The sequence below is a fragment of the Grosmannia clavigera genome (assembly GCF_000143105.1).
Source record: "Grosmannia clavigera kw1407 unplaced genomic scaffold GCSC_179, whole genome shotgun sequence".
In the NCBI taxonomy this organism is placed as follows: domain Eukaryota; kingdom Fungi; phylum Ascomycota; class Sordariomycetes; order Ophiostomatales; family Ophiostomataceae; genus Leptographium; species Leptographium clavigerum.
In genome coordinates, this window is record NW_014040759.1 from 180141 (window position 1) to 198466 (window position 18326).

At 59.7% G+C, this 18326-nt stretch overlaps 7 protein-coding genes across 7 annotated transcripts; 5 read left to right on the plus strand and 2 right to left on the minus strand.

The window, feature by feature from the left end:
* Window positions 1-260: 260 nt before the first annotated feature.
* Window positions 261-3235, plus strand: CMQ_98 (small nucleolar ribonucleoprotein complex subunit; the record flags this gene model as incomplete). Its single annotated transcript, XM_014314037.1, has 2 exons — window positions 261-277; window positions 346-3235. 2 exons carry the CDS (start codon window positions 261-263, stop codon window positions 3233-3235), a joined length of 2907 nt encoding a protein of 968 aa, XP_014169512.1.
* Window positions 3236-3577: 342 nt separating this feature from the next.
* CMQ_49 (monooxygenase-like protein) lies at window positions 3578-5458 on the plus strand (the record flags this gene model as incomplete). The annotated part of the gene is made up of 1 exon (XM_014313988.1): window positions 3578-5458. The coding sequence occupies one exon, from the start codon at window positions 3578-3580 to the stop codon at window positions 5456-5458; it is 1881 nt and encodes a 626-aa protein (XP_014169463.1).
* Window positions 5459-5640: 182 nt separating this feature from the next.
* CMQ_237 (ATP synthase subunit) lies at window positions 5641-6648 on the minus strand (the record flags this gene model as incomplete). The annotated part of the gene is made up of 4 exons (XM_014313859.1): window positions 5641-5666; window positions 5737-5965; window positions 6061-6524; window positions 6618-6648. The coding sequence occupies 4 exons, from the start codon at window positions 6646-6648 to the stop codon at window positions 5641-5643; spliced, it is 750 nt and encodes a 249-aa protein (XP_014169334.1).
* Window positions 6649-6911: 263 nt separating this feature from the next.
* CMQ_331 (ribosome biogenesis protein) lies at window positions 6912-8742 on the plus strand (the record flags this gene model as incomplete). The annotated part of the gene is made up of 3 exons (XM_014313704.1): window positions 6912-7097; window positions 7245-8549; window positions 8602-8742. The coding sequence occupies 3 exons, from the start codon at window positions 6912-6914 to the stop codon at window positions 8740-8742; spliced, it is 1632 nt and encodes a 543-aa protein (XP_014169179.1).
* A 2510-nt stretch (window positions 8743-11252) lies between these two features.
* Window positions 11253-11486, plus strand: CMQ_67 (uncharacterized protein; the record flags this gene model as incomplete). The annotated part of the gene is made up of 1 exon (XM_014314006.1): window positions 11253-11486. The coding sequence occupies one exon, from the start codon at window positions 11253-11255 to the stop codon at window positions 11484-11486; it is 234 nt and encodes a 77-aa protein (XP_014169481.1).
* Window positions 11487-11663: 177 nt separating this feature from the next.
* On the minus strand, window positions 11664-12546 carry CMQ_280 (uncharacterized protein; the record flags this gene model as incomplete). The annotated part of the gene is made up of 3 exons (XM_014313902.1): window positions 11664-11847; window positions 11929-12074; window positions 12238-12546. The coding sequence occupies 3 exons, from the start codon at window positions 12544-12546 to the stop codon at window positions 11664-11666; spliced, it is 639 nt and encodes a 212-aa protein (XP_014169377.1).
* Window positions 12547-15977: 3431 nt separating this feature from the next.
* On the plus strand, window positions 15978-18085 carry CMQ_48 (bzip transcription factor; the record flags this gene model as incomplete). Its single annotated transcript, XM_014313987.1, has 3 exons — window positions 15978-16142; window positions 16416-16855; window positions 16918-18085. The coding sequence occupies 3 exons, from the start codon at window positions 15978-15980 to the stop codon at window positions 18083-18085; spliced, it is 1773 nt and encodes a 590-aa protein (XP_014169462.1).
* Between the last annotated feature and the right edge of the window lie 241 nt (window positions 18086-18326).

The following is an 18326-nucleotide window of genomic DNA, read 5'->3' on the forward strand; positions in this document are numbered from 1 at the left end:
GTCAACGGATTGAGTTGGCGGGGCGGTGTCTGAGAAGCGACATGCTGACCAGTCCCACGTGACCGCTCAGAAAAATAAATGGGTCTGGTTGTAGCAACCATGCAAGGCAGAGAGGCTAAAAACTCTGCTATGAAAATAGTCCGTGCACGAACGGCGATAAAGTGCAGATGGGAAAAAAAAAGTTCTAATCAGTAAATGCTACTGCGCAGACCAAGCGAAGCACGGCAAAGTGGTTTGGTTTGCTTTCGACGCCGCTCAGGATGGTGAAGTCATACTTGTGCGTGGGCGGTGATTGTGGTTATGGGGCCGTGGCGGGCAGTAAATATGCTGACAATGAGTATGCAGAAAATTCGAGCACGCAAGGTCCTTTGGCGTTGTGACGGCGAGCACGTCCAACGTTGTGTGGACAGGCCAGCAGCGATCGGGAACAGGAGCGGGCCAGGCGATTGTGGCAGCCAACGAAGATGTGCTCTGCTGGGACATCAAGAAGGGCGAGCTGGTGAGCCGATGGCACGACGAGAAGAACAAGGCGCAGGTGACGGCGATTGCGGAGAGCGAGGTGGACAAGGACATTGTGGCCGTGGGCTACGAGGACGGCAGCATCCGGCTGTGGGACGGGCGGCTGGCGACGGTGATTGTGAGCTTCAACGGGCACAAGTCAGCGGTGACGCACCTGGCGTTTGACAAGGCGGGCGTGCGGCTGGCGAGCGGCTCCAAGGACACGGACGTGATCGTGTGGGACCTGGTGGCCGAGACGGGGCTGTATAAACTGCGCGGCCACAAGGACCAGATTACGGGGCTGCGGTTTGTGGAGCCGGCAGCAGAGGACGAGGAGGAGGAAGCGGCAGCGACAGCGGGCGAGGGCTTTCTCCTGACGACGTCCAAGGACTCGCTGATCAAGCTATGGGACCTGTCGTCACGGCACTGCATCGAGACTCACATTGCACAGCGCAGCGGAGAGTGCTGGGCGCTGGGGGTGTCGGCGGACCTGAGCGGATGCATCACGGCGGGCAACGACGGTGAGCTGCAGGTGTGGGCGATCGAGACGGCGGCGCTGGCAGCATCGACACAGCGAGTGGAGGTGACCGGATCGGACAAGTTTCTGGTGGCGCGCGGCACGCTGCACCGGCAGGCCAAGGACCGGACGGCCGAGATCACGTTCCACCCGCGGCAGGGCTACTTTGCGGTACACGGGGTAGAGAAGTCGGTGGAGATCTGGCGGGTGCGGACGGACAGCGAAGTCAAGAAGGCGCTGGCACGGAAGCGGCGGCGAAGGCGAGAAAAGGCGGCAGCGACGGCAGAAAAGGGCGGCGACGTGGACATGGGCTCAGGGCAGGAGGACGAGGGGGTGTCCTCGGCCGAGATGGCGGACATATTTGCTTTGCACGTGATGGTACGGACAGCAGGCAAGGTGCGGTCGGCGGACTGGGCTCTGGGCAGCGGGCGGAAGGAGCTGCAGCTGCTGGTGGGGACGACGAACAACCTGCTGGAGCTGTACACGATATCGACGCGCAAGGAGCGGGCATCGAAGAAGGCAGCGGCAGACGAGGAAGAGGCAGCGGCGAGCTACAGCCGAGCGCTGGCGGTGGAGCTGCCAGGACACCGGGCAGACATCCGGTCGGTAGCGCTGAGCTCGGACGACAAGATGCTGGCGACAGCGGCGAGCGGCAGCCTGAAGATCTGGAATGTGCGGACACAGACGTGCATCCGGACGTTTGAGTGCGGCTATGCGCTCTGCTGCGCCTTTCTGCCGGGCGACAAGGTGGTGGTGGTAGGCACGAAGACGGGCGCGCTGGAGCTGTTTGACGTGGCGTCGGCGGCGCTGCTGGACAGCGTGGAAGCGCACACGGGAGCGATCTGGGCGCTGCAGGTGCACCCAGACGGTCGTTCGGTCGCGACGGGCAGCGCCGACAAGACGGTGCGGTTCTGGGACTTTCGGATCGTGCAGGAGGCGGTGCTGGGAACGACACGGACGGCACCACGGCTGCGGCTGGCGGCAACGCGCGTGCTCAAGGTGGCAGACGACGTGCTCAGCCTGCGCTTCTCGCCCGATGCGCGGCTGCTGGCGGTGGCGCTGCTGGACAGCACAGTCAAGGTGTTCTTTGTCGACTCGCTCAAGCTATTTCTCAACCTGTATGGGCACAAGCTGCCGGTGCTGAGCATGGACGTGTCGTACGACAGCAAGCTGATCGTGACGAGCAGCGCCGACAAGAACGTCAAGATCTGGGGCCTGGACTTTGGCGACTGCCATCGCTCGCTGTTTGCGCATCAGGACAGCATTCTGCAGGTGGCGTTTGTGCCGCACAACGGCGACGGCAACGGGCACCATTTTTTCAGCTGTGGCAAGGACCGGGCCATCAAGTACTGGGACGGCGACCGGTTCGAGCAGATCCAGCGGCTGGACGGCCATTTTGGCGAGATCTGGGCCATGGCCGTCAGCCACAGCGGCTCGTTTGTCGTCAGCGCGAGCCACGACAAGAGCATCCGGGTCTGGAACGAGACGGACGAGCAGGTCTTTCTGGAAGAGGAGCGCGAGCGGGAGATGGAGCTGCTGTACGAAAGCACGCTGGCGACGTCGCTGGAGCGTGATGCCGACCCGGAGGACGCCGGCTTGGACGGCCAGCCGGCCGATGTCGGGCTCGCGTCTAAGCCGACCACTGAGACCCTCATGGCCGGCGAGCGCATTGCCGAGGCCCTTGAGCTGGGCATGGCCGACCTTGTCACGCTGCACGAGTGGCGCGAGACCCGTCGTCGCCAGCCCGGCGTCGTCTTGGCGCCGCCGCAACGCCACATCGTCTTCACGGCTCAGGGCAACCTTTCGGCCGAAGATCACGTGATGCGCGTCCTCAACCGCATTCCTGCTGCCGCTCTGCACGACGCCCTGCTCGTGCTCCCGTTCGCCCAGCTGCCTGCGCTCTTCACCTTTCTTGACCGCTTCGTCCGCCGCGCCATGAACGTCCCGCTCACCTGCCGCGTCCTGTTCTTTATGCTCAAGACGCATCACCGTCAGATCGTCGCCAGCCGCACCATGCGCGCGACCATCGACGGCCTCCGCGCCAGCTTGCGCGCCGTCCTGCAGGAACAGAAGGACCAGATGGGCCACAACATGGCTGCGCTGCGCGTCGTCGCCGCCCAGGTGCGCGACCAGGCCGTCAAGAACTACGTCGACGAGACCTGGGAAGACGTCGACCCGGCGCAGAACGCCCGCAAGCGCGGCTTCGTGCAGGTGTCATAGAGTGTGTGCTTATAGACTTGTTTGGCGTTTATTGATGTGCTTCTGGTTGGACTGCTGGCGATGGTGCAGAGGATCCTATGGTGAAGTGAATGTTTCGTGCGATGAATGATTAGTCATCAACAAGGACCCCACGACAAGAGACCACCGGCTTGATGCTTCCGGACTCGCCTGCCGGTCGGCGACCATCGTGTGACGTGCGGGGAACGATCTCTGACAGCGTCTTTGTCAGCGAGACATAATTGAGGAGCCGAGACATGCAGCAGTTCATAAAAATGGTCTTGTATTGAGATCAGCCGGAACCTACTAGTCACATACGCGTTCAGGCAGCCACAAACAAGAGCAATGGGATCCTGCGGCTTTACGATCAAGGACGAGCCGGTGGAGAACCTGCGGCCACTCAAGGTCCGCGTGATCGGGGCCGGCTTCTCGGGCATCCTGGCGGCCATCCGCATTCCACAGAAGCTGCGCAACGTGGATCTCGTCGTGTACGAGAAGAACGCGGGCCTGGGCGGCGTCTGGTGGCTGAACCGTTACCCGGGTGTGGCCTGTGACATTCCCTGTGAGTTGACTGCCCTTGCGTGCGAGGTGATGCCCGTTAACCGGTCAGCCCACTCGTACCAGTACTCGTTCGCGCCGAACCCGCACTGGTCGTCGCTGTACGCGCCGGGTCCGGAGATCCAGCAGTACCTGCAGGATGTGGCCGGGCGCTTTGGGGCGACGCGGTTCATCAAGACGCGGCACGAGCTGCGGGCGGCCGTGTGGGACGAGCAGACAAAACTGTGGCGGCTGACGGTGGCCGATCTGGCGACGGACACGTCGTTTGTCGACGAGTGTCACGTGCTGATCACAGCACGCGGCCAGCTTAGCGACATGCGATGGCCGGATTTGCCGGGACTGCTGGATCGCTTTGCCGGCAAGGTCATGCACTCGGGAGCCTGGGACGACGGCTACGACTTTGCCCACAAGCGTGTCGCCGTCATCGGCAACGGGTCCAGCGCCATCCAGCTGGTCCCACGGCTGCAGCAGCTGCCCGGCACCGCCCTGACCGTCTTCCTGCGGTCGCGCACGTGGATCACCCCGCCGATGGGCGCCGATGCCATGGCGGCTTTGGGCCTGGACCCGGACGCGGCCACGGTGCCGCCAGCACAGCAGGCCGTCTGGGCTGCGGACGCCGACGCGCTCCTGCGCCTGCGCAAGACGGTCGAGGATGCCGGCAACGAAGCGCACGAGGCGTCGGTGCGCGACACCGTCCCGCAACAGCTGCTGCGCCAGGCTTTGTCCGATAGCATGCGCCAGGCACTGGCACGACGGCCGGACCTGTTTTCGCTGCTGGCGCCCGACTTTGCGCCGGGCTGCCGTCGTCTGACGCCCGGCCGCGGCTACCTCGAGGCGCTGATGGCGGCCAACGTGGAGGTGGTGACTGGGGCAGTCGTGGCGGCTACCGAGACCGGCGTGGTGGTGGAGGAGGAAAGAAAGGATGGGAGAGATGGAAACGGAAACGGAAACGGCAATGGAAACGGTGGAAACGGAAGCGACGGAAACGGAAACGACAACCGCCGTTCGTTTCCGGTCGACGCCATCGTCTGTGCCACCGGCTTCCGCGTGTCCGAGCCGCCGCCGTTTCCGGTCATCGGCCGCCGTGGCATCTCGCTGCAGCAGCGATGGGCCGACATTCCCGAGACCTATCTCTCTGTCGCCGTCAACGGCTTCCCCAATCTCTTCTTTCTCTTCGGCCCCAACGCCGCCATCGGCTCCGGCAGCCTCACCGTCATGCTCGAGGCCGCCTGCGACTATGTCGTCCAGCTGATCCGCAAGCTGCAGCGCGAGGATTACGCCTCCATCGAGCCGCGAGCCGATCGCGTAGCCGACTTCTCCGCCTACGTCGACGCCTACTTCCGCAACACCGTCTACCTTGACCGCTGCCGCTCCTGGTACCGCTCCCACGGCGGCACTGGCGACCGCATTGTCGGCCTCTGGCCCGGTTCCACCCTGCACGCCCTCGAGGTCCTCCGCTCGCCGCGCTGGGAGGACTTCGTCTACGAGACCGCCGACGACGACGTCTCGGCGCCCAACCGTCTGCGCTGGCTCGGAAACGGTCGCAGCGTCACCCAGCTCGGCCGCGGCGACCCATCCTGGTACCTCAACCCGAACCAGGTCGACGTGCCGCCCGAGGGCCGGCCGGAAGACGATCCCCGTCTGCTGGCACGACCATGGTCATACTAGAGCGTAAGAGCATGCTTATTTGATGCATACCTACATACCGCATACATGCATAAATGACAATACAAACAAATCTTCATGTATAATCAATTGAGTATGGCACACAGGACTGGTACTTGACAAAGGGAACTGCCATGCCTCGCGTTCTTCCCGCGGCGTCTTTTTAGTTGTTGCGCAAGACGTGCTTAAGCCTTGGGGGAGGCCACGATCTCTGCGCCGGGGTTAGTTTCGGATCACCGGATTGGACGGAAGTGCGTGCGCCGAGCGCAAGCGGTACGTACTCTCGACGTCAGCAACGGCCTGCTGCAGGATCTGCTGCAGGGCCTTGGGGCTCTCGAGCTCCTTCTTGATCTTGGCAATGACGCTCTGGGCGAGCTCCTGCTGCTGGCGCTGCTTGACCTGGCTTTCGTAGCGAACCCACGAGTCGAGCACGGTCTTGGCCTCGTGAGCAAGGGCCGTCTTCTGCTCGAGCTCAAAGGCCTGGGCCTCAAGCTTGGCCGTTTCCTGGACCTGTTAGGGAAGGGAGAAGACAAGCGGGAGAGTGGAGACGGCAGAAGAAAAAACGACAGGCCGGCATCCGACAAGATGGGACAGCTCCCACGCACCTTGGACACCTCAAAGAGCGTCTTGGTAATGCCAATCACGCCCGACATCTCCTGCACCGTCTCGATGCGGGTCTTGACGGCCTGCGAGTGGTCCGCCCGGGCCGCGTTGAGCACGCCCAGAATCTTGTCGTGCTGCGACTCGGCCCACTCCTTGTACATCGGCCCGCCGAACTTGATGAGCGCCGTCCAGACCGACAGCAGGCAGAACGCCACCACCGTCTCCTCGTTGACGACGTAGTACTCGTTGCTGAGCGCGTAGATCGACAGCCCGGCCGCCGACGACAGGATCGCCGACTTGCTGATCAGCGAGTTGCCCGGCAGCGCGTCCAGGATGCTCTTGGCCTTGACCTTGGGGTCGACCGTCGGCACGGCCGGCGTCGTCGACGACGCCCGCACGCTCGTCAGCGCCGTCACGGCCGGCACGGCCGATCGCGAGAGGAGAGTCGGACGCAGGCGGGCGAGCCCTATAAAAAAAGAAAAAAAACGAGAAATGGTCAGCAAACGCCCGCAGACAGCCAATGGCACCGACAGCGCCTCCGTTCACCGCCAGAACCCACCTGCCGCGTTTCTTGCCAAGCGAGACGCCATTGTGGGATGAGAGGGCGGATGATGCGATTTTCGAGATGGTGCTTGTTGATGGGGGGCCGGATGGAGCTCGGAAAAGGAAAATGAGGTTTTATCGGAACAGGTCGCTAATTGACGCCGCGGTCACGTGTGATGGCTCGCTCCAAAGGAGTCCAAAATGTGGGGCGATAAGGATAAGCAGAAAAAGTTGGCAAGCAGAAAAAAAGAGACGGCGCCCCACAGCTCCGACACTTTGAGAAGCGACCAGGCCAGACGACGACGACACGATGCCAGCAGCAAGCCAGGCGCCCGTCAAGCGGAAGCGCGCTGTCCAGGGGGAGGCGCCGAGAAAGCGGTCACGGTCAGAGAGCGGGAGCGGCGATGACGACGACGACGAGCCGAGCGGCCAGGGCCGCATCCTGTTGCTGGAGCAGGCGATTGTCGAGTCTAAGAAGAACTACAACAACATTGTCGTGCTGCTCGACCTGGCGCGGGGCGCGCCGAACGGGGACGACGAGGACGACGAGGACGACGAGAACGATGATGAGAATGAAGGACCGGCACTGACGGCGTCGGTGGCGCTGTGTCGCGTGTTTCTGCGGCTGCTCGCCGGCGGCCAGCTGGCGAACAAGAAGACGGCCGGCGAGAAGGACCGCGTGGTCGTGGGCTGGCTGCGGAGCCGCCTGGCCGAATACGAGGACGTGCTGCTGGCCATGTTGGGGCGGACGGGCGAACAGGCGGCCACGGCGCTGACGCTGGTCATGCGGCTGGTCCAGGCTGAGGGAGAGCATCTGCAGGGAGGAGAGAAGCCGGAAGAGGACAAGGACAGCAAAGCCAACAAAGGCACAAAGGGCGACAAGCCCCACTACTTTCCCCAGGCACTCTTTCGCCGTCTCGTCGGCTGCCTCGTGCACGCTCGCCAGCAGCTGGGCGTCGAGGCTGGCGAGGCTCTGGCCGACGAGTTTGTCGACCGCTTTGCCGGCTCCTTTCACGATGTGCGCTTCTATACCTTCCGGGCCGTGACGGCACTCTTGCAGCAGCACCACGGCCACCAACAAAAACAGACTGGCACCGACACGGTCGAGGCTGCCCTGTATCTGCTCTCGCTGCTGGACGCCGTGCCCGAAGAGCCGCTCGAGGACGGGCCCGAACACTTTTACGTCCGCCAGCCCAGCAGCCAGCTTCGGTCGTTGGCCCAGCACAAGAAGCAGGCACAGGACGCCTGGATTGCGCTGCTGAGCAGCAGCACCACCGCTGCCAGCACCATCATCCGCAAGCGCGCCCTCGCCCTCATGGAACCGGTCATCGCGCCCTGGTTCGTGCGGCCGGAACTGCTGCTCGACTACCTGACCGACTGCTACAATGCCGGCGGGGCGACATCGCTGCTGGCGCTCTCTGGGCTCTACTACCTCATCCGCGAGCGCAACGTCGACTATCCGGCCTTTTACACTAAGCTGTACTCGCTCCTGGACGGCGACATGTTGCACTCGAAGCACCGCTCGCGCTTCTTCCGCCTGATGGACACCTTTCTGGCCTCCACCCATCTGCCCGCACAGCTGGTCGCCAGCTTCGTCAAGCGGCTCGCTCGCCTGTGTCTGCACGCCCCGCCGAGTGCTATCGTCAGCGTCGTGCCCTGGATCTACAACTCCTTCCGCAAGCATCCGCTGTGCACCTTTATGATTCACCGCGTCCCGGCCGACCAGCACGCCCGCGATCGTCTCGCCCGTGATGGCCTCGCTGACCCTTTCCGCCCCGACGAGTCCGACCCGATGGAGACTCGGGCTATCGAGAGCTGTCTCTGGGAGATTGTTCAGCTGCAGTCACACTACCATCCCAACGTCGCCACCATTGCCAAGATCATTTCCGAGCAGTTCACCAAGCAGACCTATAACCTTGAGGACTTTCTCGACCACTCATACCAGAGTGTGAGTTTTTCTTTTCTTTTCTTTTTTCTTCTTCACCCCGCTGACCCCTCAGCTCTTCGATGCCGAGATCGGAAAGGAAGTCAAGAAAACCCCCGTCGTCGAGTTTCAGATTCCCAAGCGCATCTTCTTCCCCCAGGACCCCGCCGCGGGCCTCGAGGACGGCCTTCTCGTCAAGCTCTGGGACTTTTCCTGAGTCACGCACCCGTCGCTGACATGGCCGATACTGTGTCCAGTGGCACGACGTCGGGACTTGATGCGCACGTGGTGCGCCATGATGGGCTTGCCGGTCAAGGAGGGGGGCAGCTGCCTGAGGCGTGGCCAGGACGTTGGGCATTGCATCGCATCGCACGATATCACTTCGTTGCTGGTCGGGCTGGTGTTTGTGTGTTTGTGTATCTGTTGTGTTTTTGTGTGTGTGTTTGGGCGTTGGTTTACTTGGGCGTTCCTCTTTCTGTAATGCGTGCCTTGGTCTGGCAGAACAGAAAAACAAAGCACGGAGAAGCAGCGACAAAATAGGAGAGAAAACAAGATAGACATCCTCCATGGCCCTCCTTCCAGTCCGTCCACGCGCCTTGTATGCCTTGGGCTGACAGGAGGCCCGACACACACGAGGAGCAGTCGTGATGTACACCGGATGGCGACTGCGTCACCATGTCCTTGGGTCTGGCCTGCCCTGCCTGGCCATCACAGAGATCATGCGACTTCCCATCCGGCTCACCGCATGCAGAGGAGCCAAGAAGCCCAAGAAGCTGGTGGACATTCCGTTGATTTCATGCAGCGAACTCCTCATAGGCACGACGCGGTGTGACCGTGTGTTCGTGCGGACTCGCAACCTGTAGAAGCAGCAGATGGTGGAGAGTGGTGGCGGCTTGTGTCTAGGCAGGCTCAAACACTGTCGTGGAGAACGAGCCAGCTTTGCCAATGCTGCCCACTCGAACATATGCGAGGCGTGTTCCAGATAGATTGCTTGTGCGAGCCCACAGTCCATTTTGAAACAATCGCTCTCACGGTCTGGACGACGGAGTACGGGCATGCCGTTTGTGTCGCTCTGCTGCTGGTCTCCTCGTGCCATTGAACGGGCGACAGGCTCACAAATGACACAAATGAGGACAATGAACAGCGATAGCACCCGGCCTGCGTGCTTTGTTACGCCGCAGACAAGACGTGTTGTGGCCACACAGATCAATCGGCCACCGATCGGTATCTCACATCCCCTTGACCACCTCCTGGCTGAGAGAATCACGATGAATGCCTAGGCATCCCGCCTGGCCACTTGGCTCGCCAGAGGAGCACATGCACCGTCCTGGTGTCGGGATGGGGTGCCTAGTCCCTTTAACCCCCAAAGATGACACAAGCCTGTCACAAGCCTGTCCACGCCCACAACAGATGACTCTACGAGGGACATGCGAGACTGCGGCGGTCAACACCGACGCGTCAACGCCTCGGGGGGACATGCAGGGCACGAATCGCCATCATTACGGAGCCCATAATCCGTACATATCCATGACCGGTGCGCATTACGACGTATACAACTTGGCCTCTTGCAAAGCATATCAAACAAGGACCCATTCGGTCCCCTTCCAGACTCCTGCATGCGGCTACCCGGTATGTCCAGGCCTGTCTTTCAAAAAAGAAACGCGGCATGTGTCAAGGCTAAAAAGTAAAGAGAGATAGGCTAGGGGGTGGGAGCAGTCAGAATAAAGGTGAGAGTAACAGATGGCAGCGGAGTTTCGTGTTTTCTTCACCGCCATCTGGACGGACAGACTATGGATTCATTCCCACTTTCCAGGGGCCAATCACCGGAGATCGAGATCTCGTGTTCCGGCTGATACCCAGCATTAAACAGCTGATACGAAACAAAAACCTGAGGTATTAAAGGCAAAAAAGAGACCAGACGGTGATCCGCGAAACCACAAATCGGCAACGCGGAACGAGTATCTTACTGTTCCCCGAGAACTGTCTGGCCGTCAGGCGTCGCCGAAATGAGCTGACAGTGGTGGCTGAACAGGTCTTGTGGTTGGAGGATAGAGCCAGAGGCGAGAAGCAGAAAAGTTTAAAAAAAAGAAACGAAAATGGCGCAAGAGATGGGGCTGTATCAGCCCGCCAACACGGCGAGCCCCTCTCCCGGAAGGGACAAGAAAGTAAATATAGAACGAGAGAGCAAAATCAAGAAAAAACAGCTGAAAGAGCAGATGCGGCAATTCTTTCTCCGGCTGAGGGCCTGTGCAGACGCTGTCATGGGCCCAAAGTCGCCCTCACCGCGGAGGTGATCTTGATGCTGCAGGGGCAAACGAGACGGTGGAACGGAATACTGTCCCGCCCAGGTGACGCCTTTCAAGCATGGTCACGTTTTTCTTGCCTCGCCCAATTATTTTTAGGCTGATACTTGCATATGCATGAAATCATTGCCCAGCGCGGACTTCGATGTCGATATCATAGGCTAGGCTGGATGTGAGCATCGGATTGCGTAATGGGGTAAGACGGCAAGCAAAGAAAGAAGCAAGATAACAAAAAGCAAAAAGCAAACAAACCGAGAACCGAAGAATTGATGTGCTGCAAGGGCAGAAAAGGGTGTAGTGCCAGACCTGCCCAAGCCACACCAGCGAGTTCGATCGTGTGAAAATGCATGAGACATGGACGGAGGCAAGTCTACATCCGGTAATGAGGGCTGCTGATTTCCCAATCAGCAGGCACCGACAGAAAATGCAATGCCACTGGGCAGATTACGTTAAGCGAGACCGTGAGCAGCAGTTGGGCAACAACGTAACCGGGGCCGGTTGGGCTGACCGGCCAGAGGCAGCGAAGCGGAAGCCTGCCGTCATCCGCAAGCAGGCACAGTCGCAGGCCGATGTCCCCCTCCCCGTGCTGTCTTCACGTCAGATAGAGTTGATGTTCGGACCAGTCGCGTCTGCCGCGCTGAAACGCGAACCAGCGTAGCTCGCCCCATTCCTGTGAGAGCGAAAGTGAAAAACTTCAATCACTCTCCCCCGTGCGTCAGTCTCGTGGTTTAGCTTCGCAGACAAGCACGTGCCTCGGCATGCTGATTCGACAACAAGCTCGTGCTGTTGCCCTACCCAGACGCCGTCGTTGCATCTCATTGATCACATTGGGCTGTTATGATGAGCTTTCGGGCGTGCACTGCAGGGAGCGCGTTTGCGTCACGCCTGTCGAGCTTGGCCGCCCTGGCGGAGGCCGCCCTGCCTCGAAGCAGCGCATCGGTGAGGCAGCAGCTGCGTACAGCGTCTGGGGTAAAGGCTGCTGCGGTGAGAAGGCGTAATGGTCCGGCACCCCGAAGGTGCTGATGTAATCAGTCAGGCATACGTCGTAGGCACATCATGCCCGGGTCCCGTCGGAAGAGCTGTGCCCAACGAGTCGAAACGGGCTAGGCTCGCCCAGCCGGGATGCCATGCCGGGAACCAAACGGGCCCAACAACGATTGCAGGTCGGGTTTCCGGCCGATGCGGTGCTCGTAGTGTGGGGGTGTAAATAAGTCAAGATGTGTCCCAGAGGCGACCGGTTCTGAAACTGCAGGACGCAGTCAGGAGACGCGTGCCTGGTGAGAAGGGAAAGGCGTGGCTCACTTCCTGGCTGAGGCCAGCGAGTGGTTGGCTGCATGGGGGTGGTGGCCGTGGTGGTTGTGGTGGCCGTAGTGGCCGTGGTGACAGTAGTGGTGCTTTTTTGCACACACCGCACTTTGGCAAACGTCCTCGCGATCGTCTCGATGGCTGTGGGCGCCAGTGGCAGCGCTCGACTGCTCCTGGGCTGTCCTCAGGATGGCGGGGCACCAACTTGGCGAGCAGACGTTAGCGGGCCGCCGAATATGCGGCCGCGTGCACCAGATACCACTCGGGGCAGCCAGGACAGCCCAAACAATAACACAGCTCTGGCTGCGGTGAGAAAATGTCGGCGAGCCGGTTGAAGGGGGAACGATGCCCTGGCGAGGTAGCGAGACGCTGGTCAGCCACCTGTCCCTCTGTTCAGGGGAAAGAGGGGCCATTCTCCTTCTCTATGCCTCCTCTTTTAGTGCTTCGCTCCCTATATCTCCAGCTCTGTTTCCCGACTGTTTCTCTTTCCTCTTTTCCAATTGTCTCGATGCCTATCCGTCCTGGGCTTTCTTTTTCCGACGTCTGTGTTTCCTTTATTTGCTTTTTGCGTCCATTGCCCTTCAACCCATCCCTGACAAGCGCGCTTCTGCGCGCGGCCCTGCAGTGGTGGCGCAGGATGGAGGGGGGGGGGGCGTTCGGAAATCGATAACAGACAGACGAAGGAAGTATATGTCCCGCGTCCTCGAAGCAGGACGAACAATCACGAGCTCGGCGTTGCGAAGGGGGAGTGGAGGACGGAGAGCGAGGCAGACAGAGGCCAGACTGAGGGCAGAGAGGGCACGACTAACGAGGGCCATCCACAGTCCAGCAAGATACGGAAACCGCGGACCGCACGCGCGTGACGGAGGGTTGTTCCTGCTATCTTCGGCAGCGTTCTCCTGCGCCTACACTATGTAAGCACCAGCTAGTCAGGATTGGTAGGCTAGGAGGGAAGGAGCCAGCCCCGGCCGTTTCCCCTCTTCCCATTTCTGGCGTCTCGGTTTCTGGTTTCTGGTTTCTGTCGCCTGGCTCGCTCGTAATCGCCTCGCGCTAGCCCGTTTGGGCAACGGAGCCAGCAGCCAGCAGCCGGCCGTTTCGCCGTTGCGAACGGCAGACGGCGCTTCCTGATAGGGCCTCGGACTGCCTATGTTAGCGGTCTGATCAGGGCCCTGTCTGGCCACAGGGTTGGTCGGTTTGCCCCAATGCTGCTCCGCCCGTCGGGTAGCAACGCTTCTGCCCCTCACAAGATGCCATTTCTGCCCAACCTACGACGTAAGAGCCGGCGGCCGTGTCCTAGAACGAGGCCGTTCGACGGCCGATGCTCGAACGGCCGACGCCGCCCATTTACGGGGAATGCCTGACTACTCCCCTACCCCTGTCTCGTTGGGCTCTGCCACTGTTCTGTCGTCTGTATGGTCAACGTTCTGTCTTGTCTTGAACTTGTGCGCATTCTCACTGGCTCTCGCTCCTGTCCGTTTTTCCTCTTCTCCTGTCCTGCCTTCGCGTCCGAGATGGTGTCAATCCATCGCTCAATCCGTCGCTCACTCAGGCCATCGAGAGGGGAGCCGGGACGTTTTGCCCGTATGCCTCATCTGGCCTGCCGTGGCCCATCCTGTAACGGCCGCAACCGCGTGATGGTTGTTTACGACAATCTGTTCACGCGCATCGCATCGCTGACGCCTGGGTCTGTCTGTCTGCCTGCCTGCCTGCCTGCACCGCGCTACACGTTTCCACAAGCGATCGCAGCTGGGGATGGGGGGCATCGAGTTCGATCGTCCGGGCGCCTCGCAGCTTTGATTTGCAGGCGGCCCCCCGTGGGCAGTAGTGGGCAGCAGGCCATGGCCCAAGCCACGGCCCCGACGGGCCTGGCGGTACGAGGCGCTGGTGGCTTTTGAGGATCCCTTGGATAAGACGACAAACGAGCATCCTCAGCTGGGGAGTAATACGATAAGTGCGCAGAGATATCGTGCTGAGGGACCTGGGAGACCCACCACCCGCCTGCCAAAGTAAGGTACCGCGCTCAGGTCGGCATCCGCCAGAGTCAGGCGGACCAGACATACTACATAGCACTATGTATGTACAAGCAATAATACATGGTCACCGCAAGAAGAAAGTGGATGCGTGGAGACTGTGTGTATCGTAGGCAGTTACGGCGCAGGAACCTTGAGTCACGGCGTCTGTGGCAGCAAGCTACAAGTACCCCGCGCGGATGGCACTAACAGCCTGCAGCCAGAACCACCGAGGTTTCTTTAAATAGAGGACGGAGAATTGGCTAAAACGAAGAAAAACAATGGGACATAAAACACATAAAATAAACATGAAAACGAGACTGGAAAACAGGCTAGGTAGGAAAAAAGACAGGTAAAAAAGAAAGTGCAAAAAACTAAAAAACTAAAAAACTACGAGTATGTACGATACTCGTACTGACCAAACTGCTGCACTAGTGACCCCCCTTGTGATACCCGGACACATTTGGTCTCCCACGCCAGAGCTTGTCCTGGGTGCCGCCTGTACTCGTAGTCTCGTACTGCTCAGTATCACGCCCTCCTCGTCTTGTCTCGACCTCTTGGCTGCATGTGAAATAGAGACATCGCCCAGCATACTACCCAAACGCCCCCCCTTCCCTCCCTCCTCCACCTTTCTCCGTCTCCTTCTCTGCATCTTCCTACTTCCCCGTCCAAGAGTTATGTAGCCCCCCCTGTCAGCCACTCATTGGGCCCTTCTTGCCCCCCCCCCGTCGTTGCGATTTGGGCCGCTCTCTCGCGCACACGCTTTACGTTTACTCTCTCTATCTTCGTCGCGAAGTTATCCTGCCTCCTAGAATAAAAAAGCTCGGCCTGCCGCTCCTCTCTGCACGCTCTGTCTCTCTCATCATCAAATTCAGCTTTTCACAAAATCCTCGTTACAGAGCTGGCTTATCTCCTGCTCTGCCCCGTCCCCTCAATTGTCGTTCACTTGTCGCCGTATACGGCAATATACGCACACGGCCTCAATCTCGCGATTGATGTAAGTCTAAGTCCTACCCAATTCCTTCCCGTTGTCTTCAAATTGCTGTTGCCCTTTCTCCCTTCCTGCTCTGCCCTCTCTTCCTTCCCTCTTGACGCTTCCTGCCTCTTCGTGCTTCGTTTCTGCTTCGCCATTTCCCCTCTCGTCTCTCCTGACCTTTCTCCCTTGCCCTGCCTCCTCGTCCTTTCCCTCACCACCAGCCCACTCGCTATAATTCCACCCCACATCCGCCGCCCCGTCAGCTCACATGTTTCTCTTCCGTCACCAACTTCCTCTTTCCCCTTCTTTAAAAAAGCTCCCGCTCTCCCGCTCTCTCTTAACCATCGACAATTGTTCAATTCCTTCGCAACGTAGCCCCTTCTCTCTTACGTGCCGGATCTCGTCTTTTGACGTCTTTGCCTTTCTGTATCCTCTTTCTTCTCCTCTCCATCCTCCACTGTTCTATGTCGTATGTATACGCTCTCTCCACTCTTCTCTTACACTGAACACCCACTTCGAGCACCCCTGCAACCGTTGGCGAGAGCGCGGGATAAATTCCTAGAAAAAAAAATACCCTTGAAAAAAATCCGAGAGCCTACTCCGTACCCAAAGAAGACATCCGTACAACACAACGCCCGCCTTCCGAGAGCCGTTCAGCCCTTCTTCTCGGCAACGTCCAAGCCCGCACTAACACCGAATTTTTCCCATAGATCATCTTCTGCAGCAGATTTCTGCCCAACCCGCACAACTCGAACTCTTTCTGCATCTCTTCCCAACTCTCCTCGCTTCCGCCCTCAACTTTCATCTTGTTTACTTAACCCCCCTTCAACTCCACCCCGCACTCTCAGCGACCTGGAAAATGGTCATGACTTTCCCTATCCCCTTCTACCGGCAGCCACAATTGTCGATTGACACAGCCGGCCACATCCAGCAGAAGTACTTTGAAGAGGACGAGCGGATACTTGACGATTCTGTCCTCGACCAGAGCGCTATTGACTCGGGGCTGGAAATGTCACCGCCAATGGTAGATCGGAGAGATTCATTTGCTATCGGTTCATCCCTCTTCTCGCCCAAACAGGAGGATTGGCAGTCTGCCGAAATGCAGTCCATGTCGTCCACCAACCCATTTACCAACCCGCACAGCACCAACCCCTTCATGCGCATGGATCACCAGCAGCAGCAGCAACAGCAGCAGCAGCACCAGTTCCAGCAGCAGCAGCCCTTGAGCCACCACTCTGGGTCGTGGCCCATGAGCGCGAGCACCAGTGCCAACTCGTGCACCGCCACGCCTGTGCAGCACTTTGATGGTCTCCAGACGGACTTTGAGGCGGCTACCGCTACCATGTTCCAGCGCACCCCGATGCCACTGCAGTCGTCGCCCTTTGGCAACGCTGCCGGTCCCATGAGCGGCATGTACTCGTCTGCGCGCGGCCCTGCTCTCGGATCGACGGCCATGGCAACATCGTCTTCGATGCAAGGCAGTGGCAGCACCATTGTCAACGCCAGCGGAAGCGGCGTCGGCGCTACCATGTCTCGGAAGATGTTGCACAGTCCGACAATCCGGACCCACCCGGAGCTGCGCCGTGGCGATGGCATCCGCAAGAAGAACGCTCGCTTTGAAATCCCGGCCGAGCGCAATCTCAACAACATTGACCTGCTTATCTCCCAGACGACCGATGAACAGGAGATCAAGGAGCTCAAGCAGCAGAAGCGTCTTCTTCGCAATCGTCAGGCAGCGTACGTCACTTCCCCACCTTCTCTCGCTTCTTTCCTGTCTTACTAACGCCACCACCTCACAGTCTTGACTCGAGACAGCGCAAGAAGCAGCACACCGAGCGACTTGAAGATGAAAAGAAGCATTACACTGCTGTCATCAACGACATGGAGCAGGCCATGGAGCGCCTCAAGCTCCAGGTTCACGATCTCCTGGAAGAGAAGGAGCAGTACGCGGATTACTTGAAGACCCTTGATCTCGACAAGGAGGACATGGTTCGCCGTCACACCATTGAGACTGGCGAGCTTCGCAAGAAGATCAGCATCCTGTCCAACCACGTGCAGACGCTGGAGAATGCGGCTGTCACCATGCCCAACGGCCAGGTCGCCTACGCCGACGGCACGAACGCCGGAGTTGGTGTCGGTGCATATGGCGAGATGGAGGGCCTCAGCATGGGCGGCACCTGGGAACACGTCACCCTGTTCTCTGACATGGCCGGTGCGGAGCAGCAGCAGCAGCAGCAGCAGCAGCAGCCTCCTGCCGAGATTAAGCAAGAGATGCAGCAGCTCCTGCCCGCATCGCGCAAGGCAGCCAACAACGCCATGGACGCTGCCGGCGTCGCCACTGGTTCAGTGGGCTCGGAGCGGCCTGCCAATCAGGGCGGCCTGCTCTTCATGCTCTTCCTTGTCGGCGCCTTTGTCATGTCGAGCCGCCAGGCGCCCAGCATCCCACGCGTGTCGGAAGACGTCCGCGTGGCGTCTGCTGCACTCCTGGAGAACGTGCTCAAGGACGCAGGCGTGCCTTCGAGCACCTCGTTTTCTGCCGCGGGCCTGACGGATGCTACCGCTCTGTCGATGCCCTCGCAGTCCGCCTCTGCTGTCACGTCTTCGTGGGTGGCGCAAGCAGATGTCGCATCCAACGGCGTCGTGGAGCCGTCGATGCTTGGCCAGCTCTCTGACCAGCTGATCCAGCCGACTGAGCAGCAGACTGCCGAACACATGTTCTCGATGTCTGCCGCGCAGTATAGCAGCGTGGTGCAACACTACGAGCACCCGCAGCTTGATCGGTCTGTTGCTGCCGGAGGAAGCGGTGCCCCGAGCCGGGGACGCCGCAATCTGGCCGAGGCTCTGGCTTCGATGCGCGTGAACAGCAAGGCAGAGGTGGTGACACGATCGCTGCTTTGGGACCAGATCCCGAGCGATGTCGTTCATGCCTTTGCCAAGATGTTTGCCGACTCACAAGGCCAGCAGTAGAGCATGGGAGAACTGCTCACTTGCCTATTGGACTTTACTTTTCACTTTTCGCTTTTCGCTCCGTTTCTTTGCTTTCTCGTCTTTTACTTTGGAGGGCTTGCCCCCTCGGCGTCCGCTTCCACGCCGACATCTGCTTATCTGGATTGCATTTCCTTACTTATCTCTTTCAACTCGCGGACATGATATGACTCTGCAACGACACCAACAGATTACGACAAGCCGACAGCTACACGGCCCTGCA